Here is a 16,587-nt window from a genome sequence, read left to right as displayed (position 1 = left end):
GTGCCCCAGATGTTCTTGAGTATCTCATTGGCAGCCCTGATAAGCAACAGGTTTCGTTATTTGATGCTTGGCACAACTTTCTCAATGACAACCAACACAAAATCATGCGTAAAGCAAGATATTAATAGTCATATGATCACAATACCATGTAAAATACTGGTATGGCTGGTTCCAAGCAAGGATGGAGGGTTGATATCTTTCTTTTTGACATGTGGAGGGTTGATATCAGGTCATCAGTTGGCCCTAAATTTAAGTCGATAACTATGAAGTGGATACCATTTGATATGTGTGAATATTGGGACATTCCTTGTTCTATGCAACGCACGACAACCTAACCCAGCCCATCTGAACACTTCATCCTTCATACTTTCAAATCACTGCTCCCACCAGAAACCAACAAACGTTAGAGGACCAAGATATCAGCTCTCCTAGAACCCTGTAGCACTCAGAAGAATAAAACTGAATCCAAACCATAGCATTCACAGCATCAAAAATATCTGCAACAGCGAGCCTTATCCACAATCCTCATTCATCATGTTCAAAAAATGTAACACATAGATACAGAGTATGATGAAAATAGTAATCAAAACTAAATGCACGATTCTCCTCAATGAACTCTGACAAAAAGGAAACCACAGAGGAATGAATAAGATAACTTTAAATCCACAATAGGTATATAACCACCCATATATTTCTTCACATTAACCACCGATTCTGGAAAATCTTGCCAAACCAAAAAAACAAAAAGATTAAAGCAAGCAAGCAAACTTTACCTGCTTTTCTCTTACTCATAAGCTTCTTCCCAATCATCCACCTCTTCAGGCATCTCTACCTTACCAACTCCATCACCCTGCCCTGCTGAACTTAAACCACCTGCTCTTGATTCCATCACCACACCACCTTCCAACCCAGGATGTGAACCACGATCCTCCACTGAGTCAGATGACATCAAATTCATACCCACATCTGAATTGAGAACATTCCACCGGTTTGAGGAAGCTGAGATTGGGGCAGCTTCGTTCCCTCTCCACACAGGCACAGGCACTGCTGCATCAGGCCCGCCAGACCAGTCCCCGCCCCATGAATCCGATTCTGAGGCAAGAGCCTTCTTCCATGGATTGCTGCTCTTTGCAGTCACTCCCCCTACCCTCAATCCCACTCCCCATGCATTACTCACCGAAGGACCTGATGCCCCAGCATTATGAAGAACCACTACAGCACCCTGGTAAGGAGACCCATGATCCAACCGCCTTAGAGCAGTCGCCGCCCTTGCTGGATCCCCGAAAACAGCTAAAGCATTCTTGTCATTCAACCACACCAGCTCACATTCTCCACCAAACCTCAGAACTAATGCACTTATATCTGCATCCCTTGGCAAGTCTAGCATTGCAACGACAAGCCTAGGATCCATGTCGATCAGGGGATCATAAGCCGGTGGATGGGGAGCAGTTACTGGAATGCCGGGTTTAGAGCCCAGGATCCGAGCAGGAGGCCTGGACTTGGGTGTAACATGAACTACTAGGAACCGCTTCGGCTCCCAACCTGCTGCTTGGACTGAGAGTTTCCATCTCTCAGCTATATGCCTAACAGCATCTCTCTTCTCCTTCGACATATGACTGAAGACATGGACTCTGAGGCCACTTGATGCACCTCCCTTGGCTTTTCCAAGCACCATGAACTTGAACCTCTCTTCCACAGCCAACACCCACTTCGGCTCTCGTCTGAAGAGGTCAGCAAGCAAGTCTGATGCTGTAGTGTTCTCACCAAAATGCAAGGCATCCATGTTAGGGGGAGTTATGTCAAATGCCTCCGCAAGGACCCGTTTCCTCTCCAGCTTCGCACACTCCTCATCACAGGTGAGCTTCCTCTGTCCAAGAGGCACCTTCTTCCCATTGGCTTCCACTGGCTGTAAGGGAACAGGGAGCTTCTGAATGATAGAGGCTTCAAACATTGGGTCTACAAGGAACCCACTTGTGCTGCCTCCAGCTCCACAGGGCACACTGGCAGTTATCCGGCCACAAGAACAAGTGATGGTAACAGGGAAATCACACCTGAGATCGGGGCAGGGTGTTGAAGGATGACATGGAGCAGTGCAAGTGTGCTTGCAATCCCTCCTAGGAGCACCACAGACCTGCCCACATGAAGCCTTCACCCCAGAGACAGAGCCAGAGCCAGAGAGACCTGAAGTATCACAAGGAGGAGGATGGCAGGTTCTCGCACAAGCATGCAATCCACATTGCCGAGTCTTACCGCAGAGCTGGTTGCAACGAATATCTTTCGACCCACAAGGTATGTTTCTTAGCAGCACATGCCCTCCAACGCATTCCTTTGCCACAGGGACCGAACATGGTGGACAATCCCCAAAATGGCAGGTGTGCGAGGCTGAGTGCCCACAAGGCTGGGGGAACAAGCAAGGGTGGGGGCATGAAGGGGCCGGAGTGCCACAAGGGAGTGGCGGAGGGATCGATGTCTTCCCACAAGCACAGGTAAGATCAGTAAAAATGGTTTCAAGACATGGTGGGCAGTGGCCACTGTGGCATAGCAGCTGGCACGAGTGCTGCCCACATCGAAGCTTCTTCTCGCATGGCATCGAGCAAAGATGTGGATCCCAATCATCCCCTGAGAGCTGGGCGCCAGGCTTGGACAATGGGCAGCAGCGCTCGCTGCACCGGTGCCTCCCGCAGTTCTTCTTCCGACCACATGGCTTATCACACACAAAATTGCCCCTTTCTTCGGAAACCTTGTAGCAGTCCACAGTCCGGCTCGATGACCCACAACGGCATTTCTGATCGACCTGAACCAAACACGGCGGACAGTTCCCCTCATGGCAAGTCTCTTTGCATCGATGAAGCCCACAAATGAGGAGCTTTTCACAAACCCCTGAACAGGTAGGGATCGGATCCAAGCAACTTTCCCTCTCCTCCTTCAATTCAGTTTTTCCACAGTGGCAAGTTTTGATCTTTCCGGGCAAGAGCTCACACTCCCCACACGGGCCCGGATGGCAATTCTCATTGCAGTGGTGATTCCCACAAGAGAAAGTGCGCCCACAAATGGAATCACACGAGAAAAGCCCGTCGATCTCCTTGAGATCACCCTTCACCGCCGTATCCCCGCAAATCACAACCTCGGTCTTCTTCTTGCAGAAGCATGAGGCGGAGATGAGGGCATGGCAGGGGCTGCAAGCGCCGGTGTGGCAGACACGATTGCAGCGGTGGCGGCCACAGGAGAGGAGGTGGTTGCACAGCTGGCCGCAGGTTAATGGGCTCCTGCGATCGGAGCACCGCCGGACGATGGTCTTCTTGCCACACGGGCACGGCCGGCGGGGGGCGAATGCCTTGCAGGGCGGGCAGGGGCCCGGGTGGCACTGGAGAACACACACGTGGGGGCACCGGCTGTCATCATCCCCGGCAGACGACGGCGGACTCTTGTCGAGGGGTTTCCCGCAGGACTCGCCGCACGAGTGAGGGGTGAGGTAGAAATCATTGGGGGGATCACGGCGGCAGCCACAGAAGCAGGTGTAGGTGAGATCCTTGGCCAGGGTGGCCTGCACCGACTGGCACCCGGGGCACCGCCACCCGCCGCCGCCGCCATCGGGGGCAGCAGCAGGGATGGAGATGTCGGCCGAGGTGGGGGAGCGGGCCCACTTCCGGATGCAGGGGAGGTGGAAGATCGAGAAGCAGCTGGAGCAGGACCAAATCGGAGCAGATCGGCGGACCATATCGTAGCAGATCATGCACTCCACGACCCCCTTCGCGAGCTTATCCTGGATCTCCTGGACCAGCTGCGGCACGGCGCCCCGATCAGCCCCGTCCGGCGGCGCCTCCGCCGGGTGCGCAGGGAGGGGCACGTAGGCCGGGCCGGCAGGGTGGTGGTTCCGATGGCGGTTGTGCCCGAGATTAGGGCCGGGGATGTTGATGGAATCACCGCCGGAAGACGGCGGCTGGTGGATGGAGGCCGCGGAGGAGGCGGATACGCGGGGGACCCATTCCTGACGGTTTCCACCAGCAGCGGCGCGGTGGTGAGGACGGGGTCCGCCGCCGCCACCGGTCCTCCGGTCATTTCGGGGGCGGGAGCTCTCGAAGGAGGCCGGCTGCATCGTCCGAGGATCCGTCCAAACCCTCGATCTCGGATCCCGTTCCGTGGCCTTCGGAATGGAAACCCCTAATACTAACCCTAACAAGGAAGGCAGAGAGGGAGAGAGGGTGGGTTATACCGGCTGAAAGCGAGCGAGAGGAAGCTACGGACTATTCCTCCTTTCTTCTTCTTTCCTTGCTCCCTGGATTCTATTTTCTTGGGGCTGGAATGGAGGTGGAGGCGGCGAGTATTTAAAGGTGGGGAGGAGGCTTGGCGGAGAACGGGATGGGTGCCCCGGTGGGCGGTCGCGGAAAGCGGCGGAGAGGGGGCCGATCACAGGCCGTTGGATTTTTTTATCTTTTTGGTACCAACGGCATTTCATATGGATTTTTTTATCTTTGATTCTTCTCGGGGTGGTGGGGAGGTTGTTTGCGTTGGATCTCCATCGGACGGCTGTGATTGGAGAGGTGGTGTGAGAAGACACATGGTCGTCGGAACGTGGAGGGTTGCGATTCGGTTTGTTTTGTCTTGTCTGAGATAATTAAGCGGGATGGATGATTTCCATAAAGAAATGCCAATATCTACCTGCCACGTGGCTGGACAATGGGTGGTGAATTTGTTTTTCTTCTTTCGTCGCATTAGAGACCCCTCCTTGACCAGAACATGTTCCAAAGTGACTTGGAGAAGAGGTTTAGACTTGGGGTTTGGTTACTTGGAGAAGGGGTTTGGAAGTTTCCATTAGACATGGGGTCTGGTAGTGTAGGGAGACCTTTTTGGGTTTTAATAGATTTTGTAGTTTTCAAAGCAGTTTCATAGAGTCCTTGTTTCAATTTCACCTCTTGATTAGAGCTTAGCATTTGCCGGACTTGGACATAGAAAATGTCAAATTTTAAATTGACTCATCTGAAACCCCACTAAAAATGAGTATAGTTTAGACCTAAGGCTCAGCTCTTAAAGCCAATCTATTGTGTTTACTATTAATTTGATCAACCAAAACTTCATTCTAAACTCTAGGTTAAATGATGCATTTTGCATGTGTTCCATGTCATGAAGAAGAAATTAAAGGCTCATTTCACTTCAATGCCAAAAACTTCATTCTCCATCATATATAGGGTTGCTATTAGGCCGGTCAGAGTGCGGGTTTCGCTAAACCGAATCAATGAAGGATTAGATTGGGCGAAACCTCATAAATTTAAACACATCATGAGACACATCGGATCTTCAGGTCGGGTTCGGGAATGTTAAAACCCATACTCTACCCAATGTGCATTGGGCTCTGGTCAGGTATGGTTGGATTCAGCTTCTTATTATGTAGCGAACTTACCACTAATAGCCTGAAAGATAAGACAATGATCCCAACTAATCTCTGATGGCCAAACCTTAGCTAACTAAAGTTAAAAGTCACATAAGCATCATCCATAAGACTCGAAGTGGTGAAATCATAAAACAATAAAGTGGGATCAGTATTTACTCATAAGTCAATTTTACTGCACTACAGCCTTCTTGGCTGCATCCAGCCTACAGTCAAGTGCAATCACAGACTGTCGAGTTTCTCTTGCTTTATCTACAGGTAAAATTTTCTATTGAATGTTTGATTATTTTTTCTGAACAAAGTATCAAACTAGAAAATTATCAGGTAGCTCCAGTTTCTTGTTCTTACTCATGACTACGATCATCATTTTACAAACCATCAGCCAGTTAGTTGTGATGAGATGATGCAGAATAGTAGCATAAGCCTATGGATTTCAGTAAGTTCATTAGCCCAACAAATTACTTTGGTTAATCCAAACTACTTAGCTGCTCCAGTCTCGATATGTCATTGTGATAGAAGAGACCAAAATTGCAATTTAGTAAAAGCCATAGCAAAAATTAAGTGCCAAAGAACTCCTCAAGAATATGAAATTTTTACTCGACCGCCTGAAATTACATAAAATTTTGCAAGTGATAACATAAACATAAGAATCAAGTGTCAAGAGCATGCAACACATATCTAGGATTACTCATCACAACAAAAGGATGCAAATAATTTCTTCTAAAAGGAGAAGAGAAGCATGGAACATAGGAATAATTTCTATATCTTATCTTTTTTACCGAACTCAAGCTCATACAATCCATATTACTTATCAGCACCATCAAATGATCAGTTGGTTTGCAGGTTTGACTTGCTTTGAACTCATCCATCACATGAGTTTTTTAACATGACAACCAATTGGCCACCTACAAGAGGCCCATGCCCTTTTTTTTGGCACATAGCTTTAGTTTATCAATATTAGTCTCATTTGCAAATTTGGTAGGTCTCTGCCCTAGCATCATTGATCATTTGCATTATGAAAATAGGGAAATACGCTGTCATCGTCTAAGATTAAAATATCTATCCACTAATTCTAGATAACGACTACCATGTTCACTGCATCCTGTGATACCACATGGTGAGGGGGATTGCATGCTGATTCAAAAGGCATAAGTTGCAAGGACCAGTTAGTGCTATTTCTGTTGTGTGTTGGGCATGGCACCATGAATTGTTTGCTTATGAGATGTTTCAACACTCAAGTGAGACAATAGACAAGCATTAAGGGTAACTAATTATCATTAACTTTTGTACATATATTTGTAAGCTCATAGTTTGGATTTTTGGGAAGTGATATAATCTATCATCCATGAACAGAATGCTATAGGTGCTATTGACAAGATGCATTACCTATATGATCAAGAAGAGTGAGCAGCCCAAATTATAGCAATCACAAGGGATTTACCTAGTAGAATGCCATAGGTACATGTTCCTTGGACTACCAAATTCCCTTTTGTCTACATTAGATAGAAGGGTCAGCAGCCAACATATGGGTTTTAAAATGGAGATCCAAAGAAGAAGAATTCACAGCTCCTAAAGGTAAACAATGAATTATACAGTATCCAAATTAAAATATATTTTATTTTAATAATTCTTTCCTTCCTTCATAATTCAATACAGGCTAGCACAACATTATTAATTTGGGCTATGCGCGCACACACACACATAATTTTAAGCCTATCATCAAGGTTGGAAGGACCATATTGGTTAGTTTCAATAAGATCATACCCATCGCCATGGTGATGATAAGGACCACTTCAACCACCAACATGCACAACTACAAAATTTCATCAAGAGAACATTTCAGATTTTGAAGAAATGGTTTTCAAGGTCCTCCACAACAAAGATGCTATACTTCTAGAGGATCTGATTACAATGGCAAGCTCTGTAATTTGCAACCTTATTGGAACTATATTGGGAGAGATAGGCAGGGACCAGGACAAAAACAACTATGATGGTGAGGGAGACTGGATTACTGATGTATGATTGGATGAGGTACATGGAGGGGTTAAATTGTAGAAGCAAATCACTAATGAGTTGAGTAGTGGGCAGCCACATGATGCACTAGCTCATCATCCACCATGGGAGCACTAGGCCCATGGGTAACGCCTCAATGTCATGCATTACTTTCCATCATCTTGTTTTTTCCATGATGAAATTGCAACAAAAATTTTCCATAAAGGATTTCCTGGTTGATAGTCATGTGGAAAGGTAGGTTCTATGTCATCAATTTCATTGTCTATAGATTAGGTATTATGCTACATGATCTGGTTGTCAAGGATAGTTTTGGTCTACTCCCATGTAGACCTAGCAGATTTTGGTAGACAGGAAGCCATAAATATGGACTAAACCCGTAATTGTTCTATTGCTTTGTAGCAAATTTTGTATTTTTATATGCATGCATGCATGCATGTGTGTATTTTGGAATACCCAATTTTATAGGCAATGGCTATTATATGCAAATAAGCTTGTGATTGTTTCTTACAGAACTCAGGTTTCTACCTTAGTTGCCATCTCCAAATTATTCTAATTAGATTGCTTGCTATGTAAACAAGTCCAAATAGGAATGGGTACATGTTGGACCTGGTTCTATACTATTTCATACATAAGATAAAATAAGCTATTAAATCTAACGTTTCCAGAAGCTCAAAATTGTACTATATTTCATATATAGCATCAAGAAAATCTGACAAACATAAGAAGGAGAGTATTCTAAAATCAATATTAAAGAGATAACCCTACCATACTTGCAGAACATCATCTTTTTCTTTCTTTTTTTTACTCAGGATCTCCTCTACCTAGAAAGCAAATGTAAACTAATTTTCAGTTTTATAGAATCTCTATAGCAACTGTTCAATTCCTGTGACAAATCAATATTATGAGAGATAGATGTAGATCATCTAAATGCAGCGCACTAGCTTCTGCCCCATAAACAAAACCCAAATGCGCCAAGTAGACAAGCTAACAGATTTTGGGAGCCAGGAGGAAATTTCCAGGAAGTTTATGAACTATGATGAATGCCCCCTGGCCATCAAAGCATTTCACAATCATGACCACAAGAATGGGACAATAAGCTACCCCACTTATTAATAAGATTACACCTATATCAGGATCTAAGCATGCATTGATAATTAAACTATGGTATATAAAATGATATGATGCGAGTGTTTTCCTGTTGCAGTCCAAGTATGCCATAAGTTCTAGTCCTGAAAAGCATTTTAAACGAACATGTGAACACCCTTTACACATTTATGAAAGCAAATGACCAAAGTAGAAAATATAAAGCTTTCTAATTTAGATCCAAATAGAACACCTCAAGAAAATAAGAAGGCCTGGAAAACTAACTAGTGCAACCATAAAAAGAGCAGCCAATTCCTGGGAAAGAAAGAGGTTCTGCATCTACATGATATTACTTGCTTCAGAAGTCATTCATCATCCTTGTATGGGTATTCCTCTGGAACTTGCTTCAGAAGTTTCACTCGCAGCTCATATGCATCGTCCCCATGTAGCATATCTCGGATCCAGGTGACTTCAGTCTTCATTGACACCTAAAACGATAGCAAGAGGTTGCTCTGTGAACAAATAAAGTATACAAAATATACTTCCATGTGATATCCAAATACATCATATATTGTGCAATGTATGCATCACATGCTACGCATCCTTGCAGGCAATAAATTGTTAGCATATGTGTTAAAAAAAAATATAGAACATATAGCAAATATAATGACAACAGCAAGGTTTCCTTACTGTGGCCTCTCCTGTTGTAATACAGCAATACCTGCTGTTAGGGTTGAGCCTTGCAGCCAATATTTGACCTTGTCCCCAAAATGCGTGTTGCAGATTGAAACAACAAATTACTTTTCATAAAAATATGTATATCATCCTAACGTACCCATGCTATGCAACAATTCTAGGAGATATGACATGCTTACCAGGTGTCGATAGAACGAGGATTTTCCCCTTGTTCAAAATGGAAGCTAATAAAAAATTTGCCAGAAATTTATTTTAAAGATACCACCAATAGCCAAAGCCAAGGCTTTATCTCTCCTATCGGGACAATTTCACGCACTCCATTATACGTGACAAATGACAGATTAGATGTATATCACTGGGGGAAGTATCTATATATTATTTTGAACCTGGCAGTGCTACCTAGACATTTGGGATGGGTTGTCAAATGTCGGGCTTTATATCTTCTATCAGGACAATTTCATGAACTTTATTCTATAGAAAAACAATAAATTAAATGTTCACCATAGGGCAAACATTTCTATATATCATTTTGAATTTTAGTGTTTCTAGACACTTGGCACAGGTGCTAAGTGTCCTCAAGTGTAAGCTTGCATCCGTGCATGCATGTGACATGACAGATTAAATGTTGACCGTATAGGGAAAAGTATCTAACGCATCATTTTGAATTACAGTATTTCTTAGTTGCTTGGCATGGCTACCAAGTGACGAACGTCCTCAAGTGTGTTATGTGTGTGATATAATTAATGGAAGAGTCATGACTCATGAGTTTGCAAGTTGTTTAAGTTATTTCCTAAGCTCATTTAAATTTAAGGCGTGTTAAGATACTAAATCGATAATTAACCAATATACATTTTGTTAGTGTTCAAATAATTGTGATAGCTTTATAAGAGCATAATTATACTCTGTTTAAACTATCTATATAAGAGTGATAACTTCACATTAAAAACATACGGACATTTGGGTTGAAGTGTTCATACAACTTCCAAACTTTTTAGAGTAAAGAAATAAGAATACTTCACTTAAAGTGTCCAACACTTAAACTAAGAATCCCCTACATGAACTCCAAAATAACGGTGCCAAGCATCAGACACTTTCTACTTTCATTTGCAGGATACTTCTACATGGAGTGCCGAGCTGTGTCGTGTCGTGTCATGCCATCTCCAAGTATCCAAAAGTGTCAACACTCCCAGAAAGCTTAAAAATGAAATGTCCAGGTAACATAGATTCAGGATAACTAAATATATATTTGAGTGTTTTGACAAAAAAAAATTGAATATTAAAATAGCAATAACAAGAATTAAAAAAATATGGGAAACAAACTAGTAGAATTGAGAAACCAACCATTTCCAATGCTCCTCTTATAACTCCACTCAAGATGTTGCAGTAGTAAAGGCCCTGGCATGTATCAGGAAGCTCAACAAAGTCCACCAGGGGATTATCATCCAAAACAAGGCTGCAACTTGTCCCCTCAGCATCCCAATTGGTCACAGATGCTGTGACCCCTAGGAACATTTTGAAACCAACCTGTTTACCATAGCTTATATCAAAAATTTTATCCACGAATTGTCAAAATATATGGCAGTATCTAATCCTATATAGGATGCTGAAGTAAAAAAAAAAATAGGACAAGGAAAAAACAAAAAAGAAATAAGAAATTTGGTAACTATGATGAAGATGAATGCCTTTCGCTTAAAATCACAAACAATTTATTTCTAACTTCCAATTTGACCTACTTGTATACATAACCACTATAAGGTTATACACATACCCAATGAAATCCAAAGAGAGTAGTCCACCCAACATGAGGTGAATCTCATTCCTTATGAGTTTAATGTGCATACTATTTGGTGGGAATGGATGACACAATCAAGTTAATCTTGGCATGTACCAATAATACCAATGAGTGCCATTTCTGTTGCGTGGGTATAAAAATGTTTGTGTTTTAGAAAGCAAGATATGGTGATGCACCAAATGCAACAAGATGCAGAAAAATTAACATTAATTCAACTGACTAGCACTGTCATTAGACAGCTAATTGATATGGATCTATTTCATCGGCATGGTGAAATATTTGTAACAAGCATAGGCTAGAGAGAGAGAGAGAAAAAATCAATCACCCTTACAAACTTAACCACCCGTGAACTGGCAAACAGAAACTAAAGCTTATGTATTTTACTTTGTGGAAAAGGCCAATAATCTACTCAATAGGGTGTGCATGGTGATAAGAAAAGGAAAAGGAGTTTCCAGACTTTTCTTGCCAAGGAAAAGTTTTCAATTTAGAAAATTCAGGAGGTAGTGTACTGAATTTTGGCCATCCCAACAAAGTGATCAAGAGAGGAAATATCAATGCCTATCTCTGGAAGAAGGTGGTGTGCCACATAATCTTGACAGTTGTATTTTATTGCATGGTACTCCACCTTGATAGTAAAGTGCAGGTTTCTTGCCGTTCAAACAGTAAGGGAGCAATTAAGGATCAATTACAGGAACAGATAACCAGTGTTATATAGAATCCAATCAGTGCCAACAAGGGCATAATCATTAATCAAGTAAAACCAAGCAGAATAACATAGTTGATAAAAGGATCTAAGAAGATTAACATTTTGTTTTAGGAGCAAGTTTCTGCCCGACCTTGATCCAAAAAGGTTGCAATGCTGTGTTTCTTACCACGCGATAGTAAGGTTGCAGATTGAAATGGGTCAAATTTCAACATACCTTTCATGGTTAAAAATAGGAAGTATTCATTTAAAACTCGATTAATATGTAAAAAGTGATTAAGAATATACAAAACTTCAAGGCAATTATCGTTATAAAATACAAAAACTACCCAAATCATTGCTATTTGTCTTCAAGGAAGTTATCACTATAAAATGCACTGATTGCCCAACTGATTACTATTTTGTCTACTTTAAATTAGTAATTATGTTTTTATAACAAAACCGTAACAACCCAGAACCTCAACCAAAATGGCTAGCCGGAAGATTTTTTTTTGGGCTCTTTAGTCATATATAAGTACCCAAAATCTTTTCAGCGAATAATCAATGTGGGACTAAATACACACCCGCATGGGTCCTCATATACTCCTCCCGTTCAAGCCGTGACGTCCTCATCAGGTTAAGGGTTCAAATCTATTCAAATCTAATCACAAGCACCACGATTGGTTCATGGTCAATCTCCATGAACCCATGTTGCAGTGTCTCTTAGTTTACACAGGCTATGCGCCAAGTTCGCTTTGATACTATTTGTAACAATCCAGGACCTTACCCAAAATATCTAGCTAGAAAGTATGTTTTTGGAGCTTCTTAGTCCTGTATAAGTACCCAAGATCTTCTTGGCGAATAACTGATGTAGGACTAAATACATGCTTGCACGGGTCCTCACAAAAACAATGATGAGTATGTTGAACTGCATGCATATTCTTCAAATTAATTCTAGAACTACCTAGACTGCAACCACATGAAAAAATAAATGGTAGAATAGAATACTTGTTAACATAGAATTGTTAAAGCAATGATTACTTGTTGGTTACACTACAGACAACTCACTCAAATGCATTGAAAGTTCCAAAGAAATTGAAATGTTTTAGCCAAGCGTATGCAACACAGGCAATTAATGGTCAATAATTAAAAATATACATGTAGGTTAATGAAAAAGGTATGAACTGAATTAGATGCTTCATTAACTAGAACAATACAGCTTCACATATGACAGATATATTGGCACACAGAACTATATGCACGATGTACACACTTACACATCTACACAATTACTATCAGTAAGCCCTCATCATCGCTATTGGCGATACAAAATATTGTTTGTTTCATCCAGACATCAATACTATATGCAATGATGGTAAAGAAAAAGGCAAATGAAGAACTGGTGAATGGAGTAGGACTTTATTAGAATAACCTTTACCCACTCATGAAAAGTGGCTGTTCTAAAATTAATCATAATACTCTCCATGCACTTAAGTATACCTGAGGTAACGATTACATACTGGACTCATGGCTTAAAGATTCGTCAAGACTTGAGAATGAATAACTATTGCATGATGTTCAACCTTTCTAGCATGGTCTCACAATTTGCAAGCCTACACACCCTAATTGGATACACTAAAATCTTGTAAGATGTCCGCACCCAGGAGAGAGGGGAAAAAAGTAAGAACAAAAAACAGGTTGAATAGGTGCAAGGTCAAAAACTCTTATAAATCCCAATGAAAGGACACCCGATCTAGGTAAGCTGGGAATTGTTAAAAGTGGCATCAGATCAATGTCATCTGCACATTCCATTACCTCAACGTAAACATGCAAGGCGATAAGTTAAACAAGCATAAAAAGCATCCCAAATGAAGATCATATTAGGATGAGCTCAGAATAATAGAAATAACCAAATGATGAGATTACAAATTGAAATGCATTCAAAGCACAATTTATCATCTGGAACAGGTATTGTTTGAATTATTAAAGTTTGCTTACCAAATGATCATCAGACAAATCAATGCAAAAAAAGCTCTCATTAAGCCAAATAAAAATCCCGAGGAGGTTACAAGTATTAATGAGGTCAACATGATTTGCACAGACAAGCAGTAACATCAATACTAACTATTTCGACCGATCCAACAAGATCAGCAAGCTTAAATGAGCAAACTGTAAGATTCAGATCATGAATAACTTCTAGGAAGGAATTTGGGAATAAGTCCAGCCCAAGATCTAATCGATGGTCAACATTATAACTTGCATCTTTTGTGAAAAGAAATAAAATGAGAGTTACACCTAACATGGTTGGAGCACAAGCGCTTATCATTGACAAAAAGAGGTAAAATGATCCAGGTACACAAACCTCAGACATGTAAGTATGTCTTACAGGAAGAAATAATATGAGAAATAAACCAGTCCAGTAAAAGACATAAACACTGATATGAGCAAAATGGTTACTAAGTCATACTCAATTTCTTTCAGAAAAGTGAACGTGCATCCAAACCAAATATAAATAAACTTTATACATGAAAACCTTGGAGCACACATAAAGACAGTAAATCTGAAAAACACCTTGGCAATCACATCAGCTGTCTCCCTGAAGTCGACACAACTGGATACACCGGACTTGGCCAGAAACTCATCAATCAATCTAACTCCAATATTGTAACCCCTGCAGAACATGCAAAAATTCAACAGTAACCGCTTTGTACTACACCGATCTAGCAAACTTAGTTTCATGAAGATTTAGTTCAATACCATTCTTCTTAATCGATGCTCCATATACTTCTTGATTAGTCAAACTAATGCATGCAATCTTAGTTCAAGAATGACGTAGTGCCCAAATGACTCAAATGAAAGATGATGGATGCTTACGTGTTATAGTAACAATTTAGTTATTTATCCTAGTAATCTTGGTAGCATGAGTATGAAGGATGAAAGAGAAGTTGGGAAATGCGTCATCGCACCTCTATAAGGTGTCAGATCCATTTTACATTCTCTATCAGCCTAGTGTGTTAGAGGTTAATTTGTATATCTTCTGCATTTATAACATCATTTCCACTTGAGTACAACGCAAGCACCATATTATTTTCAAACTCAATATAACTGTAAATTAAATCCAATAACAGCAAAAAGCAAGCCAAAGAACACCCAAAATCCAATTTCAAAAATAACTAACCCTTACAAATTCCTCCTTCCAACTATAATTAACCACAGAAACACTCATCCTTTTATGAATTGAGTCCATAAAGTAACAAAACCAGTTTCGTATTTCTTCACAGCATCTACAATCTAACACTCCAAATTAAACATTAAAAATTAGAACTCATGGGATAGGAGACCTAATCGATCTATCCAACTTCAATCACGAAATCATTTCAAAAAAGACAAAATTTGGGTCTAAAAACATTGACTTGAAGAGAATCAAGAGGGGGAATGAAGGAAAAAATTACATCTGATCGAGCTGCTTATTAACCTCCTCCACCTCCTCCAGATCCGTGAGGAGCTGCCGCACGATCGCGCCGTACGTAAGGGTGAACAGCTCCGCATTCTATTCTCGCAAAAGGAAACAGAAGTTAGAGGCGAAGAGATGGACATAGAGAGGTTGAGAGGACTAGGGTTAGGGTTTTGGTGTCGGTTTTCCTACGACGCGTTCAACGTTGGCGAAGACCGCATCGCCGGTCCTTGGGGCGAGAGGGGCCATTGGAGTTCCTTTCGGGGATGGCCGGCGAGGGGGGCAGAGTTGATCTAAAGACCGTTATCAGCTTACAGTATAGCCTTCCTCACCTACTTAAAAGGTAGGTTTTTTTTTACAGTCAAACATATTTATATAGAGGCTAATGGAGCTACAGATTAAATGATTTATTTTGCAGCCGATCACTCGAATCAGAGCACTCTGAAACTTATTATTTTTTATTTTTTTAAATATATTCATACTAAAAATATATAAGTGATACATCACAAAATATATATATATATATATATATATATATATATAATTATAATATAATAATAACCATTATAACATTAAAATGATTGCCACTTAAAAGTCCATCCCATAGCTATATAGTACAACAAAGGACCCTTCAATATAAATCAGTTCTATTCCTTAAATAATGATATTTTTAGCATGTTAACATAAAATTGATTAAGTTGAATTATTACTACTTTTCTATATATATATTTTTATTTTTTGCTCGAACAATAGGATAGGAATTGTGATTCCAAGTCTCTCCCTCCAATTCCACTTCTACTCCCAATTTCGATTCTATTTCATTTTAGAAAACCAGTATAGCGTTTGTGTATCGTGTTGAGCTCTTGCTCAATCTTTGATCTTTAAAAGAAATAAATTAAGAAATGCCATTATCTAACACCATGTTAGATGTGATCAATTTGGGAGGGATTTGTTTCCACTTTTTCGCAATATATATCGTGTGCTCATTAGAACCAAATGTTCCTTGGCATCTGATGCAGATATTATAGTTGTTGGCTCAACAACAGGAGACATAGGCTCACTTTGATAAAGCCACACAAAATGAAGTGAGACCAAATGCCTTAAGCATCTTAGGTCAATAACATAGTAAGGATTCAGGAAAGATGGTATTTGGTGTGAACAGTATGGAAGTCAATGAGTCCAGTCTGACTAATTAGTGAGAATAGGAAATGCAGGGCCAAGCCCAATTCAGCAACCCAACCCATCTGAAATCGCAGTTGGATAAAGTGGCCAAGTGCTTGCCGGGCCTAACTTCAAATAGGATTTGGACAGGGCAAGGATTAGAAAAGTGTTGATTTAGTTAGAGCATAATTATTTTAACCCTTTTCTTTTTTTGTATTTTTTGTTCCAATGGCTCAAAAAGCCTGAGCTGGGTCATTACATGAACATTCCTGGTGCACAGTTATCATGCTATCACTGATTACCATCTCTTAGTAGCTGTA

At 41.1% G+C, this 16,587-nt stretch overlaps 2 protein-coding genes across 2 annotated transcripts; both read right to left on the bottom strand.

The window, feature by feature from the left end:
* Positions 1 to 494: 494 nt before the first annotated feature.
* NFXL1 (NF-X-like 1) lies at positions 495 to 8,470 on the bottom strand. The gene has a single exon (XM_008791058.6). It carries the CDS (start codon positions 4,094 to 4,096, stop codon positions 785 to 787), a length of 3,312 nt encoding a protein of 1,103 aa, XP_008789280.4. The 5' UTR covers positions 4,097 to 8,470; the 3' UTR covers positions 495 to 784.
* A 150-nt stretch (positions 8,471 to 8,620) lies between these two features.
* Positions 8,621 to 15,460, bottom strand: LOC103706811 (uncharacterized). The gene is made up of 5 exons (XM_008791059.5): positions 15,299 to 15,460; positions 15,105 to 15,202; positions 14,224 to 14,323; positions 10,520 to 10,702; positions 8,621 to 8,970 (listed from the first exon to the last, which is right to left on the bottom strand). The coding sequence occupies exons 1-5, from the start codon at positions 15,353 to 15,355 to the stop codon at positions 8,848 to 8,850; spliced, it is 561 nt and encodes a 186-aa protein (XP_008789281.1). The 5' UTR covers positions 15,356 to 15,460; the 3' UTR covers positions 8,621 to 8,847.
* Positions 15,461 to 16,587: the final 1,127 nt, after the last annotated feature.

This window comes from Phoenix dactylifera, chromosome 18 (assembly GCF_051530095.1).
Source record: "Phoenix dactylifera cultivar Ajwa chromosome 18, Ajwa_hap1_PhDact_Kaust_v1.1, whole genome shotgun sequence".
In the NCBI taxonomy this organism is placed as follows: Eukaryota; Viridiplantae; Streptophyta; class Magnoliopsida; order Arecales; family Arecaceae; genus Phoenix; species Phoenix dactylifera.
The sequence above is the reverse complement of the archived record's forward strand: the minus strand, read 5'-3'. Positions and strand labels throughout refer to the sequence as shown.

Coding starts and splice junctions, on each gene's coding strand:
- NFXL1 (XM_008791058.6), bottom strand. CDS start 4,096: ATGCAGCCGGCCTCCTTCGAGAGCTCCCGCCCCCGAAATGACCGGAGG.
- LOC103706811 (XM_008791059.5), bottom strand. CDS start 15,355: ATGGCCCCTCTCGCCCCAAGGACCGGCGATGCGGTCTTCGCCAACGTT. Junction 15,203..15,298: donor TCGCCAACGTTGAACGCGTC/GTAGGAAAACCG, acceptor TTGCGAGAATAG/AATGCGGAGCTGTTCACCCT. Junction 14,324..15,104: donor AATAAGCAGCTCGATCAGAT/GTAATTTTTTCC, acceptor CATGTTCTGCAG/GGGTTACAATATTGGAGTTA.